We start from the raw sequence: 27,198 nt of genomic DNA on the forward strand, positions 1-27,198 counted from the left end.
AATTTTAGGGATCAGAGCTCCAATCCATATTGTTGAACATCTGTCCAGATGTGCTTGTTTGCCATTTTAGTCTTTCCAAACCTTATTTGTGCCAAACCAAATTGACAAAAAAAACAAAACTGCAAGATTAGGCTAATTGATATGAACAAAAACATAAAATAGTATGTGTATAAAAATAAATAGGAAGATTAACGGTGAAGGTTGGTTACATTTTTAAAAGGTTTCATTTCATTAATTAAATTCTGAAAAGTAAGAATTTGTTCAAACACAAATTTGAAATAGTTTTTTTTTATTCAGCTATTGAAACAGGAGCTCTGAACAAATATGACGTAAACCCATACGCACTTACGTTTATTTTACGTGATGACGTCGTGTTGTAGGCTCAGTTATGATGGCAGCTGTGGGTTGACATCGATACATTACTGAATATAAACTATTTAAAAGTTAGCGGAAAACCCCTGACACAATAACATAGAACATATTAACAGTTTTCAGATAGTACACACTTAAACACACACGCGCCCGGTTTGGGGAACGGTAAGTTCACGACGCTACAGTGAGCTTTGCAGTATCAAAGTGCCGCTGAGTGTGTACAGTATGTGTGTGCAGCTAGTTACTCGTCTCTTTCATGTTATGCACACACTCTTATTTATCCGTCAAGCTTGCTGTGACATGAGAAGTGTGTTGAACCTGTACATAGCCTCCCACCTGAGAGCCTCCACTGTCCTGCTCATGTTAGCTTAGTCTGTAGGTTGTAGCCTGCTAACTGCTGCAGGTCATCTAGCTAGCCCAAAGTGCTGCTGAAAACTGCCTGCTGCGAGCTAATGTTAACAGCATGCTTCCCAACACGTCCTGCACATCTAAAATCAACTGTTGACATGTCTGGTCTATAAAACGTGGTAATTGAGCAGTTAACGTGATGTATCTCAGCTGAAAGAAGCACAAGCCACTATGAGATTGATCTAGCTACCCTAATGTTATAATGAGACTGACATCTGTCATTCTATCCCCAGAGCAGGTTGTATCTCCTGCAATTAATATTATAACGTTATACATTGTTAGCCAAATGGTTTGTCAGCATTTCTTGGGTATCTGGGTATTCGTGCTGTATGTCTTTGTCCTGCCACCTCTCATCATTTGGTCTCTCACAGGTAAGCATGTTGGGGTAGGTAACATTGTCTTTTTTCCCCCTTGCATCTATCTCTTGACATGAAGTGGCACTATGCCCGCAGCGACTGTGGATCACAGCCAAAGAATATGTGAGGTTTGGGCCAACAATCTGGAGGAGGAGCTGAAGAGGATCCGACATGTCGTCCGAAAATACAACTACATTGCTATGGTGAGCTGTGCTCATAGAGGGTTAAAACTGTCTGACACAGCTAGATTTGCTTTCTGCATAATGAGTTGTCCGTCTTCTTACAGGACACAGAGTTTCCAGGTGTAGTAGCCAGACCAATCGGAGAGTTCAGGAGCAACGCAGACTATCAGTACCAGTTACTGCGCTGCAATGTGGATTTGCTCAAGATAATCCAGCTGGGCCTAACATTTATGAATGAACAAGGGGAATACCCTCCGGGAACATCGACATGGCAGTTCAATTTTAAGTTTAACCTCACGTAAGATGTGCTTTCCCCACTCCTATCACTCCTTATGTGGCCTTCAAATGGCATGCACATGAGTGTTTGGGAGAAGTATCTCAGCTCTCTTACTGCACACACAGATGAGATATTAGAGTAAGTTAATCATTTAGCTACGAAACAAATGGCAAAGTCTTCCGTGTTCATCGTTCATACTGCCTGTCAAAATGCATATTATCAGTTTAGATGTTTGAGGTAAACATTTAGAAATCTTTCAGAACAACACCTCAGACGCAGTTTATAAAAATGCAGACTATTTTTTATAATCCTGATGTTCAATTACTGCTCTCATACCTACTTGATTGTCTTTTGAAATAATAACAGTGTGACATGTGTTTGTCATCAGAGAAGATATGTATGCACAGGACTCCATTGAGCTCTTGACCACTTCAGGGATTCAGTTCAAGAAGCACGAGGACGAAGGCATCGAGGTGCTGTACTTTGCCGAGCTGCTGATGACATCAGGAGTGGTGCTCTGTGACGGGGTCAACTGGCTCTCTTTTCACAGGTATTCTGCTTTTGCAGTTAGTTGCTATTTCTGGTATATAGTTATATACTTTAGACCATAGGTCTTCAACAGGGGTGCAGGGGGGGTCGCACAATTGTTTGTAGATAAAGCAATTAAAGATAAAAGAATATATATATATTTTTAATTGCTTTATTTACAAACAATTTTGCGACCCCCCCCCCCCCCACTGCAGTGCCTCCGCGTTTGTTTGTTTTTGCTTTGCCATTCACATTCCCTCCTCCTTCCCTACTTCGCGAAGGGCGGCGACACACACCTACAGTCAGAGACAGAGTGGAGGAAAGGAGAGGGGTGAACTAAAATAAATTCCCCCCCCACCCGTCGCACAGTCCTCTTCCAGCCTCTTCTATACAATATATACAGTAGGGGGTCCCTGCACCACGCTACACCAGTTTGGTGGTCCTTGGCCCGAAAAACGTTGAAGACAGCTGCATAGCAACAGGAATCATTTGTTGTGCCCATAGTATTTACAGAAATACAAATTGTCTCTCCAACTTCTCTTACGTCTTCACTCTTTGATCGTCAGTTAGTTAATAATCAAGCACTTAACAGACCGTATGCACTTATCAAACAGTATACACTTATCAGACAGTATGTAGTATGCACTTATCAGACAGTATGCATTTATCAGACAGTATGTAGTATGCACTTATCAGACCGTATGCACTTATCAGACAGTATGCACTTATCAAACAGTATACACTTATCAGACAGTATGTAGTATGCACTTATCAGACAGTATGCATTTATCAGACAGTATGTAGTATGCACTTATCAGACAGTATGCACTTATCAGACAGTATGCATTTATCAGACAGTATGTTGTATGCACTTATCAGACAGTATGCACTTATCAGACAGTATGTAGTATGCACTTATCAGACAGTATGCATTTATCAGACAGTATGTAGTATGCACTTATCAGACAGTATGCACTTATCAGACAGTATGTAGTATGCACTTATCAGACAGTATGCACTTATCAGACAGTATGCATTTATCAGACAGTATGTAGTATGCACTTATCAGACAGTATGCCCTTATCAGACAGTATGCCCTTATCAGACAGTATGCACTTATCGGACAGTATGTAGTATGCACTTATCAGACAGTATGCACTTATCAGACAGTATGCACGTATCAGACAGTATGCATTTATCAGACAGTATGTTGTATGCACTTATCAGACAGTATGCACTTATCAGACAGTATGCACTTATCAGACAGTATGTAGTATGCACTTATCAGACAGTATGCACTTATCAGACAGTATGCACTTATCAGACAGTATGTAGTATGCACTTATCAGACAGTATGCACTTATCAGACAGTATGTTGTATGCACTTATCAGACAGTATGCACTTATCAGACAGTATGTAGTATGCACTTATCAGACAGTATGCATTTATCAGACAGTATGTAGTATGCACTTATCAGACAGTATGTAGTATGCACTTATCAGACAGTATGCACTTATCAGACAGTATGCACTTATCAGACAGTATGTAGTATGCACTTATCAGACAGTATGTTGTATGCACTTATCAGACAGTATGCATTTATCAGACAGTATGTAGTATGCACTTATCAGACAGTATGCACTTATCAGACAGTATGTAGTATGCACTTATCAGACAGTATGCATTTATCAGACAGTATGTAGTATGCACTTATCAGACAGTATGCACTTATCAGACAGTATGTAGTATGCACTTATCAGACAGTATGCACTTATCAGACAGTATGCACTTATCAGACAGTATGCATTTATCAGACAGTATGTTGTATGCACTTATCAGACAGTATGCACTTATCAGACAGTATGCACTTATCAGACAGTATGTAGTATGCACTTATCAGACAGTATGCATTTATCAGACAGTATGTAGTATGCACTTATCAGACAGTATGCACTTATCAGACAGTATGCACTTATCAGACAGTATGCACTTATCAGACAGTATGTAGTATGCACTTATCAGACAGTATGCACTTATCAGACAGTATGCATTTATCAGACAGTATGTAGTATGCACTTATCAGACAGTATGCACTTATCAGACAGTATGCACGTATCAGACAGTATGCATTTATCAGACAGTATGTAGTATGCACTTATCAGACAGTATGCACTTATCAGACAGTATGCACTTATCGGACAGTATGCACTTATCAGACAGTATGTAGTATGCACTTATCAGACAGTATGTAGTATGCACTTATCAGACAGTATGCACGTATCAGACAGTATGCATTTATCAGACAGTATGTAGTATGCACTTATCAGACAGTATGCACTTATCAGACAGTATGTAGTATGCACTTATCAGACAGTATGTAGTATGCACTTATCAGACAGTATGCACGTATCAGACAGTATGCATTTATCAGACAGTATGTAGTATGCACTTATCAGACAGTATGCACTTATCGGACAGTATGCACTTATCAGACAGTATGCACTTATCAGACAGTATGTAGTATGCACTTATCAGACAGTATGCACTTATCAGACAGTATGCACTTATCAGACAGTATGCACTTATCGGACAGTATGCACTTATCAGAAACGCATTGTGTTAATTCTGGCATCATTTTTCAGTATTTGTTAACAAACCATATGAATGACCATATGAAACACAATATATTGGATCAAAACCCTACATATTATCAGTGAAAGCATGTTATTTCTCAATGTATGGTTTATTTTGTCACGTCTGCAACATTGACTGTATATAAAGATAAACAACACGTCTCCACTTCCTCCCACCATACAAAAATAAGACCAAACTATCCGGGCAGTGTCATCTTGTGTCATCGTCATTTGGTGCCAGATTCTGCGCATTAGTGATCGAGGGTTGGAGTTGCAGCATTGAGATCCTGCCTAAACACTCGCCTGAGCCAATCGCAAGCGTGGTCATTTCAGAAACGTCTTCTGCGTGTCCACTAACTTACTCTTACATTCATGGATATCAAAACACACAATGTCAGTGGAAATGTTTCTATGCTAGCTAGTGACACGTTCAGTGACTGTACGAACTATAGAATTTATATTAAGATCTTTTTAATATAACGTTACAGTCCATGTTTGAAAACAATCATGGTTATGGACAGTTAAAGGTACATCTCCTTTTGACGTTTGTACTATTCCCGAGACTCCTGAGCCTTCCGCCTAATAACTGATTGAAATCAAACTTATCAGATAAATTAACACTTTTACATATGTGTGATGAGAACTAAGATTTCAAATGACAGAAACGTGTACCGTACTTGGATTTTTTTTGTTTGGCTCATTTCCCCTCATTAAGATGGAGGGGGCGGGATTTATGTCCATCTTTATATACAGCCTATCGATCCAGACCTCTCCACATTATCACTGTTTTGTGTTTTGAATTATGTCATTTCTCACTGTATGTTATATTTTGTCATATCTGTACTATGGTTGAGTCAGTGAACATTTTTTAAAACCAGTTTGATATGAAGCCAAACACGGGACTGGACTGTTATACTGGAGATCACCTCTAGGTGTCGCACTTGCCTCAGCAGGCGCCCATGACTTTTTTTCCTGCAGTGTTTATACCTTCTCTCAATGCATCCATGGTTTACACGGTGCCTCCTCTGTTTTGACTTGATGATCCAAGATGGCGCCGTGCACAGACTAACTCTGTCATATCTCGTCCTGTCACCCCAAAAAACATCAACTTTATAGTAAACGAACACAACGTGCACCATGCATGTCTTCCCCCCCACTATTACTGAAATTTGATCTTATTCATGTTCCTTCCCTCCTCGGCTCGGAGGGAAATTAAATTAAGTTAACCACGTTGTCATATTACTTATTGCTAATGCAATACAAGTTGTACGCTGGTGGCCCATGTTGCTTCTGTTTGATTTGACAGGTGTCTCATCCAGACATCCTCCGTGTTTGAATGTTTACTAATGGTATTTGCTGTGGCCTTTCAGAAGGATCATGAGAAGTGTTTTTATTTTATTTTTTTGTTCATTTGTTTGTTTTGTGTGTCTTTGCCTTAGTGAGAGGTAAGATGTTAGTGAGAGTTAAGATGTTAGTGAGAGTTAAGATGTTAGTGAGAGTTAAGATGTTAGTGAGAGTTAAGATGTTAGTGAGAGTTAAGATGTTAGTGAGAGTTAAGATGTTAGTGAGAGTTAAGATGTTAGTGAGAGGTAAGATGTTAGTGAGAGTTAAGATGTTAGTGATGTTAGTGAGAGTTAAGATGTTAGTGAGAGGTGAGAGGTAAGATGTTAGTGAGAGGTAAGATGTTAGTGAGAGGTAAGATGTTAGTGAGAGGTAAGATGTTAGTGAGAGGTAAGATGTTAGTGAGAGGTAAGATGTTAGTGAGAGTTAAGATGTTAGTGAGAGTTAAGATGTTAGTGAGAGGTAAGATGTTAGTGAGAGGTAAGATGTTAGTGAGAGGTAAGATGTTAGTGAGAGGTAAGATGTTAGTGAGAGGTAAGATGTTAGTGAGAGGTAAGATGTTAGTGAGAGGTAAGATGTTAGTGAGAGGTAAGATGTTAGTGAGAGGTAAGATGTTAGTGAGAGTTAAGATGTTAGTGAGAGGTAAGATGTTAGTGAGAGGTAAGATGTTAGTGAGAGGTAAGATGTTAGTGAGAGGTAAGATGTTAGTGAGAGGTAAGATGTTAGTGAGAGGTAAGTTGTGTGAGAGGTAAGATGTTAGTGAGAGGTAAGATGTTAGTGAGAGGTAAGATGTTAGTGAGAGGTAAGGTGTTAGTGAGAGGTAAGATGTTAGTGAGAGGTAAGATGTTAGTGAGAGGTAAGATGTTAGTGAGAGGTAAGATGTTAGTGAGAGGTAAGGTGTTGGTGAGAGGTAAGATGTTAGTGAGAGGTAAGATGTTAGTGAGAGGTAAGATGTTAGTGAGAGGTAAGATGTTAGTGAGAGGTAAGATGTTAGTGAGAGGTAAGATGTTAGTGAGAGGTAAGATGTTAGTGAGAGGTAAGGTGTTAGTGAGAGGTAAGGTGTTGGTGAGAGGTAAGATGTTAGTGAGAGGTAAGGTGTTGGTGAGAGGTAAGATGTTAGTGAGAGGTGTGTTAGTGAGAGGTAAGATGTTAGTGAGAGGTAAGGTGTTAGTGAGAGGTAAGGTGTTAGTGAGAGGTAAGATGTTAGTGAGAGGTAAGGTGTTAGTGAGAGGTAAGATGTTAGTGAGAGGTAAGATGTTAGTGAGAGGTAGATGTATGAGAGGTAAGATGTTAGTGAGAGGTAAGGGTTGGTGAGAGGTAAGATGTTAGTGAGAGGTAAGGTGTTAGTGAGAGGTAAGGTGTTAGTGAGAGGTAAGATGTTAGTGAGAGGTAAGATGTTAGTGAGAGGTAAGATGTTAGTGAGAGGTTAAGGTGTTGGTGAGAGGTAAGATGTTAGTGAGAGGTAAGATGTTAGTGAGAGGTAAGATGTTAGTGAGAGGTAAGGTGTTGGTGAGAGGTAAGGTGTTAGTGAGAGGTAAGGTGTTGGTGAGAGGTAAGATGTTAGTGAGAGGTAAGGTGTTGGTGAGAGGTAAGATGTTAGTGAGAGGTAAGGTGTTGGTGAGAGGTAAGATGTTAGTGAGAGGTAAGGTGTTGGTGAGAGGTAAGATGTTAGTGAGAGGTAAGGTGTTGGTGAGAGGTAAGGTGTTAGTGAGAGGTAAGATGTTAGTGAGAGGTAAGGTGTTGGTGAGAGGTAAGATGTTAGTGAGAGGTAAGATGTTAGTGAGAGGTAAGGTGTAGTGAGAGGTGAGAGGTAAGATGTTAGTGAGAGGTAAGATGTTAGTGAGAGATAAGATGTTAGTGAGAGGTAAGGTGTTAGTGAGAGGTAAGATGTTAGTGAGAGGTAAGATGTTAGTGAGAGTTAAGGTGTTAGTGAGAGGTAAGATGTTAGTGAGAGGTAAGGTGTTAGTGAGAGGTAAGATGTTAGTGAGAGGTAAGGTGTTAGTGAGAGGTAAGGTGTTAGTGAGAGGTAAGGTGTTAGTGAGAGTTAAGGTGTTAGTGAGAGGTAAGATGTTAGTGAGAGGTAAGGATGTTAGTGAGAGGTAAGATGTTAGTGAGAGGTAAGATGTTAGTGAGAGGTAAGATGTTAGTGAGAGGTAAGGTGTTAGTGAGAGGTAAGGTGTTAGTGAGAGGTAAGATGTTAGTGAGAGGTAAGGTGTTGGTGAGAGGTAAGATGTTACGCAGAACTGTGATCGTTTTTTGCTACATCTTAAATCAAGAAAATATCCTGTTGAAATTCGCTATTCAATTTGCTGCTCAAGTGTAATGAACACTTGTATTGTTATATTGGTCTCTAGTAGTAACTAGCAACCTTTTTTTTAACCAATATTGTCTACAATCTGCTGCTTAACATCTTCATTTCATACTCAGTTCCCCACTGTGTCTCCATGGCAAACTGAGGCTAAAGATTACCAGGCTTTGGAAAATAAACAAAGCTTAGGTTTGAAACACCACTGTCGTCTCTTTCAGGTATTTAGAACACACCTTTACCATCAGGCTTTCATGTCATGTTGTTTTAATTTCTATTATTTGTTGCCGTATTTTTATCATTGTGTTTTTGTTTTTTTCATCCTCATGTTCATTGATTTCTTGTGAATTAACTGTTAATCTTATTAGATAATTGGTCTGTTGTGAATACACTGAATGTCTGATTCATCTTTTTTCAGTTCCTATTAGCTCCTAATTAGTAAGATACTTGTTGTAAAAGCAAAGTCCCAAATCACAAGAGACCTTTTGGGATAACGCAGTGGCTTTGTGTAGTTCTGTGCCCTTGCATGTGCAGGTACAGGCATAAGAAAAGGAAAGCCTTTAATTATCTTTTGTGTCGTGGCAGATTGGAAGTGACACAATCTTTTGAATTGTCCTGCTGTGTGCGCTTGAATGAAACAAAATGCCCTGGTTAAAAGGTGTGCATGTGTCTGTGTGTATATGTGTTTTGTAGTGGCTATGACTTTGGATACCTGATCAAGATTCTGTCCAACGCTAACCTGCCTGAGGAGGAGGTGGACTTCTTTGAGATTCTTCGCTTGTACTTTCCAGTCATTTATGATGTCAAGTACCTCATGAAGAGTTGTAAAAACCTGAAGGTACCTAAATAAATATTTCAGCAGGTAGAACACAGTGTCTCCTGTTTTATTCATTTAAAGCTTCACACCTTGATGTTTGTTGTGACCTCTTAAAAGTGTGACCCTCAGGTTTTAATTAGGCTAGAAGCGTGCGTCTAGTGACTGACGGTGTGTTTGTTTTCAGGGCGGTCTGCAGGAAGTAGCTGAGCAGCTGGAGCTGGAGAGGATCGGGCCGCAGCATCAGGCCGGCTCTGACTCTTTACTCACAGGCATGGCTTTCTTCAAGATGAGAGAGGTAGGCTTCTCAAGTCACAGAGAAGAGTTGTGTAGACATGAGTGTGGTGACGTTTGGAGAAACAGACCGGAGCACCAGCACAGAAGTTAAGCCTAAAGAAATCAATGTCAGTTTAAGTGTCAACTTCATTTAGAATATTTTCTCACCTTTACCTCGCTGTCTGCTCTTTTTGACGGGGATCTAAAGCCGTTATCTCTGGTCTCTTCAAAGCCACCAGACTGCTTTGACCAGAACACAAAACCTCCGCTGCCTCCTCCGGATAGTTTGTTTGTTTTGGTGATTCCAGACAAACTCTTCACAACAACAACATCAAAAGATTACAGCAGCTGAAGCCAGCAATGTTGCATATTGCATGACTGAAGTGATGAGTGTATTTGTTTGAGTAGGGGGCACCCTCAGTACATACAGACCTGAATTAGCAGATGATTGGATCAGCTTTTAACTACTTGTCTACATGTACACACTGATGAATTTAGAGGACCTGCTTTGCTCAACCATTGATTTGTCGATTATTGTTAAGTAAACATCTTGTTTTGTTTAACAGTCCAAAACCCAAATATGTTTAATTTAATTCACATTTGGAGAACAGGAAACTGAATGTAGAGAAAACTCTCCTTCAATAATAAATAGCAACATTTGGAAGTTCAACCTCAGCTCCTATAAGTGTGTACCAACTGTGTACCGAAGTATAATTTGATATGATAGGGATTATGCATTTATCATAGTTCCAATACAGAGCATGGATCTGATGTGCTGCACAGTTTAAATCAAAACCACAAATGTTGATCCAGCGGTCATTACAGCATAATCGTCATGCAGTCGACTCTTATCAGGCTTCAGTCGAGATCTCTGCTTTCAAAATTGTAGTTTTTACTATTTTCCCTCAGATTGAGCCCGATGGGCAAATACAGGCTGACGTATCCCACACTGAAAACAAAGCCCCTCCAGCCCTTAGTATATATAAAGTATATGTAAACAAACTGGCATTTAAAAATATTCTGAGAATGAATGAAGGTAGTTATGATCAGAACTGAAAAAGATTCTATCTGTGAAATTGAAAAATATCAATGTATAATATTTTTCCTGCAGTTTTTTGATGCAGACATGTTTCTCCTCTAAAGACACAAGAGTTAAAGATGATCGATGATGCGTCTAATATAATACAATCACAAAAGAAGTTTGGAGTGTCTGTTTCATGTGCTTTATATCTTTCCCACAGATGTTCTTTGAGGATCATATCGACGATGCAAAGTACTGTGGTCACTTGTACGGTCTCGGCTCCGGCTCCGCCTACGTCCAGAACGGAACGGGGAACGCTTACGAAGAGGAGGCCAACAAGCAGCAGTCGTGACATCACTCTGATGCTCTCCCATCCCGGGCGCGGTCCACATGCTCAATCAGTGCGGCGCTGAAGACAAGCTTCGCCAACCGGACAATGATGATGATGATGATGATGATGATGAAAGAACACAAAACATACACACGTCATTTAGCAAGCTGCTTCTCATAGGCTCGGCTCACCTTAGGCAACTCAATATGATTGTCTAAAAAAAAGAATCACAGCTGTCCTCACACATGCTGGCTGTGTGTGTGTGTGTGTGTGTGTGTGTGTGTGTGTGTGTGTGTGTGTGTGTGTGTGTCTGTGTCTGTGTGTGTGTGTGTGTGTGTGTGTGTGTGTGTGTGTGGTCTTTTATTCCTACGAGGCGGTGTACACGTTCTGGGTTGAATTTAACATGCTTGAAAAGATGGAATTTTAGTTTTCCTAAGAACAATGTTCCGTAGAAATGTTTTGCACTTTAAAAGCTCTAACCTGATTTTATATGGAAAGCTGAAAAACGTTTCTGGTGTCTCTCTCGCCTCTTTGTTGCCTTCTCTACGTTCCCATTTGACTTTGTGAACATATAAATCTTCTATCACAACAACACGCTCAGCCTTAATATTAGCTGCATTCTTATCTTTTAAACTTTAATTTATTGTGCTGGTTATCTGACATTAAGACACCACCACACATGTCTGTATGCTCGCCCTGTCATTGGATCTATGTATGATAATGAGAACGGGAGTCTGTTTATGTGCACATGAATATTTGGTTGGAAGTTTTTTTTTTTTTTTTTTTATATAAAGATGTTTATAATGACCTGAATAAGCTCTAATCCCACTGTGAGAAACTAACGCTGCTGTATTCTGCTAATGCAGCATGTAGATACTAAAGCAAATATTCCTCTTTACTATTTAAGTTGCCTTTTTCCTGTTTGTATTCATATTTACAGTATGTACAAGATGCATACACATGGAGCAATATGGATTGTTTGTGCATGTAAACCCCTAAGCACAGATGCATCATGGTCTTTCAACCAAATTCACCAGACCTTTAAAAAAACAATTAAAAAGTTTAAAAACACTCGCCTGCTGTAAGACCTGCTGAGGTTACCCTGAACTTCTGTTTAGAGTAACATTTCATTTTTATTTGAAATGATAAGGTTTTGTAGAGTTTTATTGTTGTAACAAAAGAAGACAAAACTTTTACTCAATGGAAAAACGATAACAGTGAAGTTAATTTCACTTGCAGTTCTGGCCTTTTGAATGTTTTTTTTGTATTGCTTTCCAGTTCATTCATGCTGCGTAGACAGGCCGCACGTACTGAAGCGTCTGAATAACTGCTGTGTTGTTATAGTAGTATCCTGAACTTCCATAGGTGTGTGTTGAAAGTGTAGGTTCAAGTTGTATTAACCTCCCTGAGCGTCAAAGACATCTTTCACACTGGAACAGAGTAAAAAGAGGAGTATGCAATATGCAATATACAAGAGGATTGTTTTTAGATTATTTTGTAAATAAAGGCTTGAAACTTTTCTACCATAACATGCTCCTGGCCATCACATCCCTTTAATGACTCGGATTCCTCTCAACATGCGACAAAGAGTCGAATAAAGAGGCTGAAGATGAGCTCATTTTATTCGTATAAGGCATCACAACTGTACAGTACATCGCCTCACAAATCCATATTGTAGAGAGAAGAATAGAAAAATATAGATTGACACTGACTGTCACAATGAAGCTTTTTTTTTTTTTTTTTTAACAAGCATACATTCAACCAATAGTTTGATCATTTCCAGCCAGAGACGAGAACAGACTCAGAAGGTGAACATATACTGTACACAGCAGCTGGAGCTTTTTCTTTCTTTTCTTTTGTTGCTCTGCAGTACATCCACAACACGGATCACGTGAGTTAGAAAAACACCCGACAGTATCTGCTGTTTTATAAGGGAACAGATCTGCAGCATTACACAGAGGCTTTGCTGGCCTCCAGAGACCATCGGGGAGCTTTTGGCCAGCAGTTTGACGTGTACTGCAGGCTACCACACAGCCACTTAGATGTTTGGCAGGGGAGACGCACCGTCACAGCACCAGCAGTGTGACAGCAACATCCTCACTCATGCTATAACGAGTCAGAAGAGCCCTTATTCAAATGTAATAACTAATGACTACACTTATTTTTCTTTTTCTATTCTTTTTTAAATCCAAGCAAATGGGGGAACATCTTGTGTACAGTTCACTATAACAAGGTGTGTTTGTGTCGACATCCTGAGATGAGAGCATGCATCAATTCCACGACACTCAACATGTCGTGCCCCCTCCGAAAACATTTTCACTGAAGAAGAAAAAAGGCTAAATAAATATCAGTTACATCACATTAACACCACTACCAATCTATACTTAATGTGCAAACATTTGGCAAACTGATAACAGCATTTACTTATGCTATAAGCTACGGAAATGACATAAAACAAAGTTATAGTTTCATGAATACGAAAGCAGCTCAAAATGATCTCTTAGTATACAAAGTGCAAAAAAACATCTCTTCCATCGCTGCTCTGTGCTTATTCATAGTCAAACAACCAAACGTGATTGTTGGAATGCAATTTAAATTGAAATCCACTTCTTCTGAAGCCCAAATACTGAGTAATACTGATTAGGATAATTAACTTTTCTCTGCTTTGCACGTGATATCAGTCACGTAAAGCGCTCAGAAGCAGAGTGCAGTATGGGAAAACCACAAATAGTGATGATGTCACCACCACGTCACGTTCTGATAGGCACAAACACTGAGGACGTGGCGGCATACTCCTGTTGGAGGAAACACAGTAATGTAGATTTTATATCTTGAAATGCAGATAGTTTCTATGTGACTGTAAACTCACTTTTCTGGGTCGAAGGTGTCACTTCTTTCTCTGACTCAGGTCACGCCTCATGTTCTATGCTCATCCCTTGGTTACTGGCACCTAAACACAAACACGTCATTAGTTTCAATTCTTAATAATCATTTTCAAAAATAGAAAGTTTAACCGCAGCTCTTATAATAATTCTATCGTATTTACAATTGTTGGTCCCACGGCCATTAAAGCATGAAATCATGCTTTCTATTATATCAGGCTTTCAATATAGAGACCTGGCTTCAAAATTGTAATTCTGATTATTTTCCAGCAGATTGAGACATTTTCCCATGTTTACCCTTTGGGGCATAAACATGTTGTGTTCCTGGTTTCCTGCACAACAAATTAAAATGCATCAAAATCAATGTTGTTGCTAATCATTGACAAATTGGCAAAACAATCCCCCTAGCAGTTAGTAAACAGAACATCATTTGTGTGTGTTGTTTTCCATGGCATGTAAACTGCAAACTGGCATTTTAAGGGTTACAATTCTGAAAACAAAATAATATTTGGTAGTTATGATGATCAGGGTTGGTTGAAAGATAAAAAGTAAAAGTGAAAAGTTATATTAATATGTTGATATTAAATGTTTTCTTGGGGTTATGTAAACGTTATTTAGAAACCCATTACAAGCAGTTTAACATCATCTTACCCTTCCTGTCTTTGTCTGCTGCCCTGTCACTCTCAGGTCCAGGAGGGGGTGCTGGTGAGCAGTCGACTCTGAGACTCCCTCAGCGGCTTGGAGGGGAACTGGCGGCCCTCTGCTGCACTGGAAACACATAAATACACAAATATGATACATGCAGGGAGGAAGACAGCAATCATGGGCCCACTGAGGAGTGTTTTCTTCATTAAATAAAATAGTCCTAAATCCGGTAATCCTATGATCTGAATGATTCATTTAGAACTGCAAGGCCATACCTGCGGCAAGGTGATCGATCCCCCGCATCATTTAACAGACAAGGTTAGTAAACCACTAGGGGCTGACTTGCAGTTATGCAGCTCTTCTGTTTCTGTGCTTTACTTTGTTTTGTATGGATGTGTGTGTTCTTCTTGTTTTACTCACCTCTTGTTGGCAGGGTTGGAGCCGGAGGGTGATGATGGCTGCTCCGGGTCCAGATTCACCAGACAGGTTGGGAACGAGCACCCGTCACCTAAACTGGAGAGCCAGCAGAAGAAAAATGCAGTAAAAAGATGCTACTGTGACTGCCAGTGGCAATTATGAGACAATACTAAATGCTGAAACAAAGTGTAACAGTAGCACAAGTACAAACTCTGTATCCTATAAATGATGTTCTCATGTAACCAAACTGCATTCTCAATTACATTTTGAGGGAAACATAGTTTGCTCCTGGATTGCAGTTTTAAACAAACAAAACAAAACTACTTGGTTATGTTGAGCAAAAGATCACGGTTTCATTCAAGTTACGTACGTAAGTTAAAATAAGTCAGACTTTTTGTTTCACACGGGACACAAACGGCTGCTTCTGGATGAAGGATTTAAAAGCTGCAAGTAGAGAAGAGCCATGACGACAGTGAACATTAGCTAGCATTAGCCAACGCAAGCTAGTGGTCGCAGCTAGACCTGTACGTGCATTCAATTGAGCAGGTGTGTGATTTGCTGCTTTATTGTCTTGTCTTTAAAATGCTAAATAGTCTCAAATTAATGTCACTATATACACAAAAAAACAGTTTTGCAAAAAACATATGAAAAGAAACTTCCCGTGTTTAAGTTTAGTTTACAGAACGAATGGTAGCAGTTGGGGTCTGTATGCAATTACATCTGGATCTGAAATGTGTTTTCACAACAACGATGTTGTGTTTATACTTTAATGTTAATACTTGGGGCTTATGTTTTAATAATTTTGCTGGTGTTTATTCATGATATTATTCATTCTGTCAGCATGAATGATTAAATCTTGCAAAGCTGGAGCTTCTGCATGAATCCACAGTGGTGATGTTGTTGTTTACTGGAGCTCTCTTCTGGGACTTTTCCCTCTTTTGAACCATTTTGTTTCAGACTAAGTGACGCCGCTCTCTCATCCCCGAGCTGAAGCCTTCATTCATTCAACACTTCTCTGACATTTGATCGATTGAACTACAGAAGCATTTTCTGGAGAAAATGTGGACCATTGCTGTGCATGTTGATGCTGGACTGAAATATTAATGCATTATATAACTCCTAATAACCCATAAACTGTACATATCAACATCATGTGCAGTGTCAGAGACAACATCTTCTCAACAGGTTAGAAGTTGGATTTTACTGATCTCATTTTTAGTCAAAGCCACTCTGCAGCTGCACGGAGGTTCTTATAACAGAGCCTGAAGCTGTTGGCCCGCTTGTCCTTCAGTCTAGATTCAAAGGTGAAGGTCATCAGGGCGCCTAAACCTTTAAACAACCTGTCAGGGGGAGTTATTAATAATGAACACTTAGACATGCTTCAGATTTCTTTAGTTTGCCTTCCTTAATAAAGGAACAGTTGGAGGTTCTGCTGTGGAATGTATTTTACCCACCTAAAAAAAACAAAAAAAAAGTGTCCACTATGTATTTAGAATATTTTTGATCGGTTAGTTTTGTGATATTGTGTGAGTTTGGTGTTTTAAAGGGTTAGTTCGGAATAATCAGTCACAAAATAACACAAACAACTAACCGATCGAGGTAAAATGACTGTTTTTGTTATAGGACTCTGGTAGATTTGAAGAGAGCAGAGATAACGGCTTCAGCTCCTCCTCAGAAAGGGCTGACAGCCAGGTAAAGGTGGGAAAATATTCTAAATATAGCGTCCACAGCAGGACATTGCTTAGCTTCCTGCTGGGACTCCTGTCTGTTTCTCCAAACTGCATCTACTGTAGTAATACTGTGGATAAGTACCTCACACAACCCAACTTCAAACTATCCAAACTATCCCTTTAAGTCTAAGGATATTTTAATTGCTAGATATTTTGAGTGGATTTCCTTTTGAATGCCTTTGACGAATGCACATAACACCTTACCCGGAGAAAACAGGAATCGGCCAGTATTTCACTTCATCACCGAAGACCTGGCGGAAGTTCTTCCTGAAGCCCAGACTGAAACCGCTCTTATCGGTGCCGTGACGAAACACTGGAGCACGTACGGCCTCTGGGAGGACACACATGGAGGAGAAGAGTCAGACTGACATGAAGATGGATAAACGCAGTGCTCCCTCTCAGTCTTTATGTAATCTATCATTCAGACTATTAGCAGGAGCTCATTCAGGCAACACATGAACGACTCCTGCTGAACAGTTGCAACAACTCTGCATGAAAGTGTCTTTGTTGTACGGAAGAAGCAGATCTGAGACTGTGCCACCATGTGTGACATCTCTTCCTCGCAGTGTCTGTTACTAAGCTGCTTACTGCTCTGAGCCATGTGTCTTTGCATTACACTGTAACATACTCCTCTAGATAATCCACTCTCCGCGACAGACAGACAAAGTGTGCCACTGTGCACACGTAATGAGGAACTGCTGTCTGATAACAGAGGCTCGTCAATTCACTGCGCTGATGAGGACTGGGACTGACTGGGAGAAATGCAACAAAACATCATCATCATTAGTGCAATGGCGACACCGTCAGCAGACTGAGAGCAGATACCAAGCGCACACAGGCACCGTATAATTGCTGCATCCACAAACACACATACATGCAGCAAGCACGCCACCTACCGAGAGTAGATCTGTTCTTGCAGACGAGCCAGCAGTGATAGGTCAAAAGCGAAGCCAGGCTGACTGAGAACATGGAGGCCGAGAAGAAGAGGAACAGGATGTGGAACTTGGCCTGAGTGTCTGGGAGACCGTTCTGAGGGGAAAATAACAACCAAACTATCAACACAACTGAAAACAGAGCGACACTGAGACACGAGGGACTGAGTGGGATCTGAGAGACTTCTACTCTACTAGTGTTAAAGCTTATTAAAGCAAAACTTCTCCCACAAAATTATGATTTGCATTACAATTACTCACCCTGTGTTACCTTGAGTTCTTGAAGAAAAGTTTTTTTTCTCGCATGCCTCCGAGGTGAATGAAGAATCAGCGTTTAACAACAGCAAAACATCCGTCTACAAACTCTCACACAACTCGTGCGGTAGAATCCAAGCCTCATTTATCCGGTCGTACGCTCACTACTTCACAAACACAAACATTTTCTCTAAAACCTTACTATTGTTTTAGTGAAAATGCATGTGTTTGTGAGGTAGTGAGCGTACGACTGGATACACCAGACTTGGATTATACTGTATAATTGTATAATTGTATGTAAATAGAAGTTTTGAACAGTTTTCCTGTCGTTAAACGTGGCCCTCATTTACTTTCAAATTCATCAAAACTTTTCTTATTTTTTTTATTTCTCATTCACCGTGGAGGCGGAAAAAACTAGATTGTCTTCAATAATTCAAGGTGACACAGGTGAGCAATTGATACACAAATGGTCACTTTGGGAGTGAAGTATTCCTTTAAATTGTTTCTCTCTCTGTGCCATTAACTAGTTTGTTGGTTCATACCCAATATTCTTTCAGACGGAAATGTGCTCTTCCTCCAGCCTTGTGAAAAATAATCAAATACCACATATTCAACACAGAATGCATGTTTTCAGATGTACTTTGTGCTAATCCAACTGAAGAAAGTGCGTACTGTAATAAATGGTGTTGTGGTGGTAAAGCTTACTCACCAGCCAGAACTTAATGAAGTACTGAAGATCTGTCGCAGTTATAAAAAGGCAGTAGAGTAGCGAATATGCCAAGAACAGCATAAAAAACTTGTAGTTGGAGAATCCCACGCAGTTGTTCACCCTGCATCGAGGACGACAGGATGCAGGTCAGTGTGGGGAAATATCATCATTAGTACATTTTCAAATCTTTTCTGAATACAGTAGTCGAACATTTTTAAACAGTTGGCAGAAGAACAGTAAATATTGGGGATGTGTTTGAGGGGTTTTATGTTTTGGACCAAAAAGCAGATACAAGCAGGTAAAAGCAGATACAAGCAGGTAAAAGCAGATACAAGCAGGTAAAAGCAGGTAAAAGCAGATACAAGCAGGTAAAAGCAGGTACAAGCAGGTAAAAGCAGATACAAGCAGGTAAAAGCAGGTAAAAGCAGATACAAGCAGGTAAAAGCAGATACAAGCAGGTAAAAGCAGGTAAAAGCAGATACAAGCAGGTAAAAGCAGGTAAAAGCAGGTAAAAGCAGATACAAGCAGGTGAAAGCAGATACAAGCAGGTAAAAGTAGATACAAGCAGGTAAAAGCAGATACAAGCAGGTAAAAGCAGATACAAGCAGGTAAAAGCAGATACAAGCAGGTAAAAGCAGGTAAAAGCAGATACAAGCAGGTAAAAGCAGGTAAAAGTAGGTAAAAGCAGATACAAGCAGGTAAAAGCAGGTACAAGCAGGTAAAAGCAGATACAAGCAGGTAAAAGCAGATACAAGCAGGTAAAAACAGATACAAGCAGGTAAAAGCAGATACAAGCAGGTAAAAGCAGATATAAGCAGGTAAAAGCAGGTAAAAGCAGATACAAGCAGGTAAAAGCAGGTAAAAGCAGATACAAGCAGGTAAAAGCAGGTAAAAGCAGGTAAAAGCAGATACAAGCAGGTGAAAGCAGATACAAGCAGGTAAAAGTAGATACAAGCAGGTAAAAGCAGATACAAGCAGGTAAAAGCAGATACAAGCAGGTAAAAGCAGGTAAAAGCAGATACAAGCAGGTAAAAGCAGGTAAAAGTAGGTAAAAGCAGATACAAGCAGGTAAAAGCAGGTACAAGCAGGTAAAAGCAGATACAAGCAGGTAAAAGCAGATACAAGCAGGTAAAAACAGATACAAGCAGGTAAAAGCAGATACAAGCAGGTAAAAGCAGATATAAGCAGGTAAAAGCAGGTAAAAGCAGATACAAGCAGGTAAAAGCAGGTAAAAGCAGATACAAGCAGGTAAAAGCAGGTAAAAGCAGGTAAAAGCAGATACAAGCAGGTAAAAGCAGGTAAAAGCAGATACAAGCAGGTAAAAGCAGGTAAAAGCAGATACAAGCAGGTAAAAGCAGGTAAAAGCAGGTAAAAGCATCACAACTGTTGGGCAGAGCTGTGTTTGTTTCATGCGACTTAGAGGACCTGGTATTTGTTGCCCACCAGGCACCAGCACATGTTCACACCAGGCATTTTTGGAGAGCATTACATAACACCACCCCGGGATCCTATTGCTTTATGAGCCAATGGCAAATTGCTTACAATTACATATTCTTATATTAATTCAGCTTCTTTCATGAATTTCTATAATAAATATCTTTAAAGATCATATTCTCCCAAAAACATAAATCCTATCTATATTGCGAAGGTTCTTACTGAGGAGTTAGTTCATAAATCGTTCATAGCCTGATTTATATGACATTTAATTCTTTAAGTAAATACCTTTTGGCTCTGGAAATGTATGCAAATGAGCACATATTTAATAAAAGAATGCCTCATGTGCATATACAAACGTACAATTTCAGAAAACTTGTGATACAAAAAACAATTGTCTTAATGTAAGTAATCAACTGAAGTTTCATAGTTGTATGTAATAGTTAAACAAGTTCACCCTGTTCACCTGTAGTGTCTCCCCTTATTAAAATAATTAATATTGTCACTACATACCATGGGCAGTGGTGATCCATCTTCAGGATGCATCTGTAACACAGCGGGGTCAGACGTCAGTGAAATTGAATCCTGCTCTGCCAGAATGCAATAAATCGTGTTCTCTATAGGTCAGGGGTCCCCAACCACCGGGCTGCGGACCAGGACCGGGCCGTGGATCATTTGGTACCGGGCCGCACCAAAAGAATAAAATGTTTTTTTTTGTGTTGGTAATATTTATTGTAAATTAGAATGTTTGCATGAAATAATGAAATAAAGTGCTTAATATAAAAAGGAATAATTACATTATATATGTAATTATTCAATTATATGTTCTGCACTTTATTGTGTGTTTTGTTATGCCTGCCTCCCCCGGTCCGTAGGAAAATGGTCTTGCATGAAACCGGTCCGTGGTGCAAAGAGGTTGTGGACCGCTGCTATAGGTGCATGAGCAGAGAGTCATACTTATCACAGACTGAACAATGGTGACATCGATCAGGCTTCAGCAGCTGGCAGCGGTCACAGAAACGGATTGCTGAGGAGACACAGCCAATTCAATCAGCAGCAGCTCTAACACTTGACCACACGTAACAATGTGACGGGGGTGAAATGAGCTCTGAGAGCTGCGTGCCGGTTGTTCTGCATCAGCAGCAGTGTACTGTACCTCCAGAGTTGGTGCGGGTGTAGATGGGAAGATCCTTGGATATCCTCCTCAGGATCTCCTGCTGAGACTCCCCTCGATCTTCACGCTCCAGCAGCTCCTTGTCAGAGTGGGACAGGTGAAACTATGTAGGGCAGAACGCGGGGGGAAAGACAAACAACACCTGCGATTTACCAAGAGCACAATCTGCGCACAGGGCTGCTTATTTCTAATACATCGTATCCTTACATTTATCAAAACAGAGTCAAATTACTTCTCTACATAAGCAAAGCTGCAAGCAAAATGTCCATTGCTGTGAAGTCGCAGTTCAGTAGACAGTGAAGCTGATATCTGCATCTTTCAATTGTTTTGGTTCTTTCTGCCCCAGCAGGCAAATGGGAGCAAAGCAGCCCAGAGCTGCAATATTACGTTCAGCCACTCAGGCGATTTATGATTGAACGCTGGAAACACATAACTCTGATGATAACAAACAGAGCATCCCATGTAATAAATGTGATTTTTATTACAATTTCAAAACCTCAAGTGATCCAGTGCTCAAGAAAAGCTTTCATGCGTGCTGCGTTGCAGTTAAATTTAATAAGCAAAGGTGGCTTTTATCTGTCCTTTCTAAGATGTGTATGTGTGTGTGTGTGTGTGTGTGTGAGAGAGAGAGAGAGAGAGAGAGAGAGAGAGAGAGAGAGAGAGAGAGAGAGAGAGAGAGCTGAAGTGCTGTGGTCAGGATCAAGTATTATTAGTCTAAATGCAGCCTTCAATCACACACGGAGGCTGTAACCTACATCTGCACTTCCCACCAGGCCTCAATCCCGCTGCGTCGCAGACAGACACACTCACCTCCTTCAGGGGGTTCATGGGTCTGGTGAAGATGGTTTGCCAGTACGCCCACACAAACATGATAAAGATGACATGATACACCAGCAAGTATATCACTGGAAGCAGAAAAACATAAACAAGTCATCATCGTATATCATGGGTGGTGCGCGTTTACTCATTTACTCACAGTTTGCAGCTTCACTGAATATTCATAGTATCGTGTGATTCAAAGTGATTTATTAAGCTTTCACTGGTAAATAAAACCATATTTAAATTATTATGTGAAACTTAGTATTCTATCATTATCCTTCACTGTAGTTATGCACACTGGGTCAGTGTAAAAAGAAAGAAATAAGAGCAAATGCAGCTCTAAACTCTGAGCATTCAGATGAACATGACTTCAGAATCTAATGATTTCTTAAATGATGAGGTGGGAGAAATATTGACGCAGTAGATACATCTACATTTAGTATCTGAGTGATTGTTGCTGCTGAATTGTACAATTTACATCCGTTTTGTGTGACTGCACTTATATCTGACCATGACAGTGAATGTTACATTACATTGTGCATGATAAGCAGCAACAGCACCTTATTTATATTCCCAGAATATAGAAATAAAAAAGACAAAATCCTCCATTTCCATCAAGTTTGCAGCTGGTTGTGGGAGGCAGAGGCACATCGGTGCTTTGAGGTTAATGCTAGCATCAGCATGCTAACAATGACAATGCTAACATGCTGATGTTTAGTTGGCACAATGTTTATTATATTCAACATCAAAGTGATGGTGATACAAAGTACAGCTGAGGCTGATGGGAATTGTGTTAATTGTGCATGTATTTAGCCACAAACCAAAGTATTGGACACATTTATATTTTAATATGAGGGTGGCGCTAAATGAGTCAGAGGATCACCAGAGAAATAGACAATAGTCAAGACGTGTCACTCAAAACAACCGATGTGAACCTCATGGAGGTAAGTCAGGGGATCACTGTTAGTCGGGTTCATCCTCTGGGGAGCATGAAGTTCTGTGCATTTCTAGCATGTCTAATTATGATGGGAAATTCTATTTTGGTCTCTTTCAATTCATTTCTATACTCTGTGGATACTGAATGCACACTGAATGAAAAAGCCTGCATTTATAACTAAGGGAATGAAAATAAAATGCTTAAGACAAACTTCCAGCTGTTGCAGGCTGATTATAGTGTTTAGATGTCGGCTGCCTAAACCAGACTGAAGGCTGCAGCTGAACCTCCTCTGGCCTGAACTCAACTCCACATATAACAGATGCAGGGCAGCTGAGGACACTTGTGATTTGTCTTGAAGTTAAACAGCATTGTAAAACACTTACCCTTTAATCCTGTGTGCTCGATGGACTCTGGAAAATGAAAAAAGAGAAGAGGACAGTCAGGTCTGTGTAGAATACTTGAAACACGACCCAAATGTGTCGGTCAACCTGGGGAATATTAAAGCGTCACTTTCATGTTCTCAAAAAGAAAATCAAACAAACAATTTTATCTGTGAAAACAGGGTGTTTTTTGTCTACTTTTGTTTACATTCAAAAATGTCACATACCTAAGAGAAGAGCAAAAATAAGAAATCATTAAGAAATCATTGGGTACTGACAAAATAAAAACAAATCATGGATAAGAACTAAAATAAGAGGAAATGTGATCTTATATCACTTCCTGCGTCTCAAATAGATAAGCATTACTGTGCATTTACAAAAGGCTTTGAAAACAAAAGGAGCATCCTGCACACACACACACACACACACACACACACACACACACACACACACACACAAGCACACACACACACACACATGCACAAAGCAAGGTGAGCCAATTGGAACTGAGTCGAGGCTTGCAGCCAAAACTTGTGTGCATGCTGCCGTGCCAGCATTAAAAGCCCCAGAGTCTGACAGTGAAGCATAAGTGTATGTGTGATTAAGAGCATGTGCAGGGATGTATCGTAATGTGTCTATGAAAGCATTATAGTCACTGAAGTACTCGCTGTCTCTTTTCCTCTTTGCATTATTGCTACAACAAGGTCAAAGTCCTACAATACGTGGACTTCAAGAAGCCAAAGACCACCTGATTCCACCTTTTTAACAATCTTGAAAAAAAAGGGCTGACTGTTCAAAAGCTGACGTTCAGTGCTTTAAAAGAAAGTGGGTCAAATGCAGATTGCTTGGGGTGAATTATGTAAGGCAGACAATGGGATTAACTCAGCCGCCGAACGAGAGGTATCAGCTGACGACACTTTCACACAACTGATTCTGTGTCTGTCTGCAGAGCACATGCTGGCCCCGAGTGACCGCTGTCCTGCCCCACTGCTGCTGTTTTCATCTGTCCTTCCCATATGACTCGAACGCAACACAGTGTCGCTCTTGTTCTACTGGACGCAAAACAAGATGGTTTAAAAAAAGCCTGTGCAACAGTGATTTTGCTTTTTTGTTACCCTGCAGCGATGAAGGAGGTCTCAGTGTCTCATAACAGACACCTGGCGTCCTGCCTGTAACTCTAGAAGAACAGTAATAACACAACTGTACATTATTAATAGCAATATTATATATTCATTGCAGCAACGGAATGCCAAATAAATAACTTTAAACACTCAAATATGAAATAAATAGGCATAATTATTATTATAGTAACTCCAAATAGCCTACAGCCACGGATGGATTATGAGATAATGGGCCCCTAGACCCCCACCAATCCTACAAAGCAGCAAGGCAGCAAGACATGTTTCACCTCCTTGTAGTCTTCTTGCATTTCTTTGTGGTGTGTTTGCGTCCCCTTTATGGTAATTCCGTCTCTTGGGGGTCGTTTTTCATCTCTATATGACATTTTCTTTGTCTCTTTGTGGTCATATTGCATCTTTTTGGGTCATTTTATTATTCTTTGTGGTTGTATGGCGTCCCTTTGTGGTCTTTTTTGCATCCCTTTGATATCGTTTTTTATTCCTTTGTGGTCGTTCTTCGTCTCTTTGTGGTCATTTTGTGTCTCTTGGTGGTTGTATGGTGTCCCTTTGTGATTATTTTGCGTCCCTTTGTGGTCGTTTTTCAACTCTTTGTGGTAAAGTGTGTCTTTGTGGGCATTTTCCATCCCTTTGAGGTCTTTTTGGGCCTCTTTGTGGTTTGTTTTTATCTCTTTGTGATCATTTTTCATCTCTTTTTGTTTTTTTTGCATCTCTTTCTGACCAGTTCATCCAGGAACATGGCTCTATGACTCCTTAGGTCTTACTGAACAGGTGTAAAGAAGAGCATAAAGCTGTACCCTTTCAGTAAAAGCTGGATAGCATGTCTGCCTGCATTTGGAGAAGATCAGACTGGGGAACAACCCTTCCTTCGGTTGTCCTCTGTTTGGTCTCATTAAACCGTCTCCATTTCATCCCCCTTTTTGACAGAGAAGATCTGCTTTCCAAGTGGTCTGACAAGCTGCCAAATGGAGCACATGAGTAGGCTGCTGAGACTCCTCTGAGACATCCTAGAAACCATTACTCACTATCCAGGTCAACTCAGCGTTCACCGAGGAGGAGGCTCGCTGTCTGTAACCGCACCATCCAACGTTCAGCAGCCAGAGGGAACGTGAAGGAAGAAGGCCCGCCTGACTCAAAAGCCATTACAGTCAGACCTCTTGCTAAAAGATAATCCTGGTCGTGTTGTGGTGGAGGATATAGATTCAGACAATGAAGCTCTGCGACTACATGAGCCCGAAGCTATTACAGTAAGTCTGTTAGATAGTGCTGATGAGTGCTAGTGGAGGACTCAGATAATGTTCTAATCCCATTCTGTACATGCTGTGATAAGTAATAAAAGACCTTTCACAATAAAAGCATTTTGTCAAAATACTTCTAATTCTGTCTGTGTTATAAAAATATGAACTTGTGCTTTTCATGCAAGAACACATCATTGCCACTTCCATTTAACAAAATGCTGACAATTCCTGCTGGAACTGTTGTTGTCATGTGACTGACACTATCCACACTGCACAAACAACAAGCCAGTCTTCTGCGTCCAAAGCCTGCACTACAAACTGCTGAAATACAAATGCCTCCCCACCCCATCACCAAACAAATACACACCAGTCAAAGGCATTTTCTCTCTCTCACACACACACACACACACACACACACACACACACACACACACACACACACACACACACACACACACAAACACACACCCTCCTCCTCATACTACCCAGACAGCTGGTTTCTTACCTATGCAAAGCTGCAACACATAGGCGTAGTATGACCACGCCACTATGAGGGCGATGAAGAGGACCGGGATCCAGTACAAAACTCTCTGACAGCCCTTCTTGATACTACGCGAGCCCGACGGTGCCATAGTCTAGAAGCGGATCATTTCTCGTGCGCATTCGTGTGTTATTACTCCCTCTCTCTCTCTCCCTCTGTCCGTGTGTGAGTGTGTGTGCCCGTGTCTTCCTGTGTAGACTGTCACTGCATCGTTGCTCCGGCTCTGATCAGCCTAATCGGCAGCATAGACGCAACATCCTACCAGCCTCCAGCCTCCCGCCCGCTGCTGCTGCTGCACTGCTCCCCTCTGATCGTCCTGCTCAGATCTCTAGTACAGACTACAACAAAATATCAGACAGCACACACACGCGCACACGGTCAGCGCCGCCCCTGCTGCCTCCCCACAGGTTGCCATGACGTCCGCGGGATGCAAGCATGGCACTTTTTTTTCCACGGCGAGCAGGTGGGTTCAATAAGTTCATACTCGCGAGCGTTGAAACGGGGGTCTGTTCACACACACACACACACACACACACACACACACACACACTGTCCAAACGGGACGAAGATGTTGATATAAATACAGTATGGTTCTGATTCCTGGTCACTAGGCTGTAACACGGTTTGCTTGTGTCAGAGAAGGTGTAGCTAGAATGTTGTGTGTTCTCTACCTGACACTGCAGGTACAGGTGCAGGTCTGTTAGATCCACCTGCTCCTGCTGCTTCACGTCCAACTGCACCTGCAAAAGATTCTGTAATCCTGCAGTAGGCAGTACCATACAATACGAGCTGCAGACTAAGCGTTTTTTAACACCACTTTTTCCAGATTTACTTCTGCTTTTTGGCTTTGAGTTGGACATTTTACTAAATGTTGTTCTGAGAATAATTTAAGTTGTGATTTTTCCACCAGTTGCCAATTTTGTGGGTGGTTTGCACACTGCAGTAAACTAACCATATGCAGCACATGTAGTCTTACAGTAGGGACAGATGGCTCAGTAAAATGGCAAAAATGAACTGCTTTAATGTTATTCAGTGTTCAAACGATACAACTGAGCCCAAATCACCAGTGTTGATTAGAATAAAAGTCTACACATTTAGTTGTAATTTGTTTTTAATAAATATCT

General features: G+C 40.6%; 2 protein-coding genes across 5 annotated transcripts; one reads left to right on the forward strand and one right to left on the reverse strand.

Moving 5' to 3' along the window:
- Nucleotides 1-373: 373 nt before the first annotated feature.
- Nucleotides 374-12,374, forward strand: cnot7 (CCR4-NOT transcription complex, subunit 7). 2 transcript variants are annotated; one of them, XM_029441135.1, is made up of 7 exons: nucleotides 374-537; nucleotides 1,216-1,339; nucleotides 1,423-1,616; nucleotides 1,984-2,145; nucleotides 9,097-9,241; nucleotides 9,405-9,515; nucleotides 10,735-12,374. In XM_029441135.1, exons 2-7 carry the CDS (start codon nucleotides 1,223-1,225, stop codon nucleotides 10,864-10,866), a joined length of 861 nt encoding a protein of 286 aa, XP_029296995.1. In that variant the 5' UTR covers nucleotides 374-537; nucleotides 1,216-1,222; the 3' UTR covers nucleotides 10,867-12,374. The 2 variants fall into 2 exon arrangements, with proteins under 2 accessions (XP_029296995.1, XP_029296996.1); XM_029441136.1 differs by lacking the exons at nucleotides 374-537; nucleotides 1,423-1,616 and having other exon boundaries at nucleotides 1,223-1,339.
- zdhhc2 (zDHHC palmitoyltransferase 2) lies at nucleotides 10,790-26,418 on the reverse strand. Of its 3 annotated transcripts, none has more exons than XM_029441134.1 (13): nucleotides 26,039-26,418; nucleotides 23,163-23,189; nucleotides 21,834-21,928; nucleotides 21,006-21,126; nucleotides 20,807-20,876; nucleotides 20,363-20,395; nucleotides 18,416-18,536; nucleotides 17,416-17,548; nucleotides 16,724-16,850; nucleotides 14,793-14,885; nucleotides 14,379-14,495; nucleotides 13,715-13,795; nucleotides 10,790-10,934 (listed from the first exon to the last, which is right to left on the reverse strand). In XM_029441134.1, the coding sequence occupies exons 1-11, from the start codon at nucleotides 26,163-26,165 to the stop codon at nucleotides 14,411-14,413; spliced, it is 1,032 nt and encodes a 343-aa protein (XP_029296994.1). In that variant the 5' UTR covers nucleotides 26,166-26,418; the 3' UTR covers nucleotides 10,790-10,934; nucleotides 13,715-13,795; nucleotides 14,379-14,410. The 3 variants fall into 3 exon arrangements, with proteins under 3 accessions (XP_029296994.1, XP_029296993.1, XP_029296992.1); XM_029441133.1 differs by lacking the exon at nucleotides 10,790-10,934 and adding an exon at nucleotides 12,572-13,164; XM_029441132.1 differs by lacking the exon at nucleotides 10,790-10,934 and adding an exon at nucleotides 12,572-13,640.
- Nucleotides 26,419-27,198: the final 780 nt, after the last annotated feature.

The sequence above is a fragment of the Cottoperca gobio genome, chromosome 10, assembly GCF_900634415.1.
Source record: "Cottoperca gobio chromosome 10, fCotGob3.1, whole genome shotgun sequence".
NCBI classification, from domain to species: Eukaryota; Metazoa; Chordata; class Actinopteri; order Perciformes; family Bovichtidae; genus Cottoperca; species Cottoperca gobio.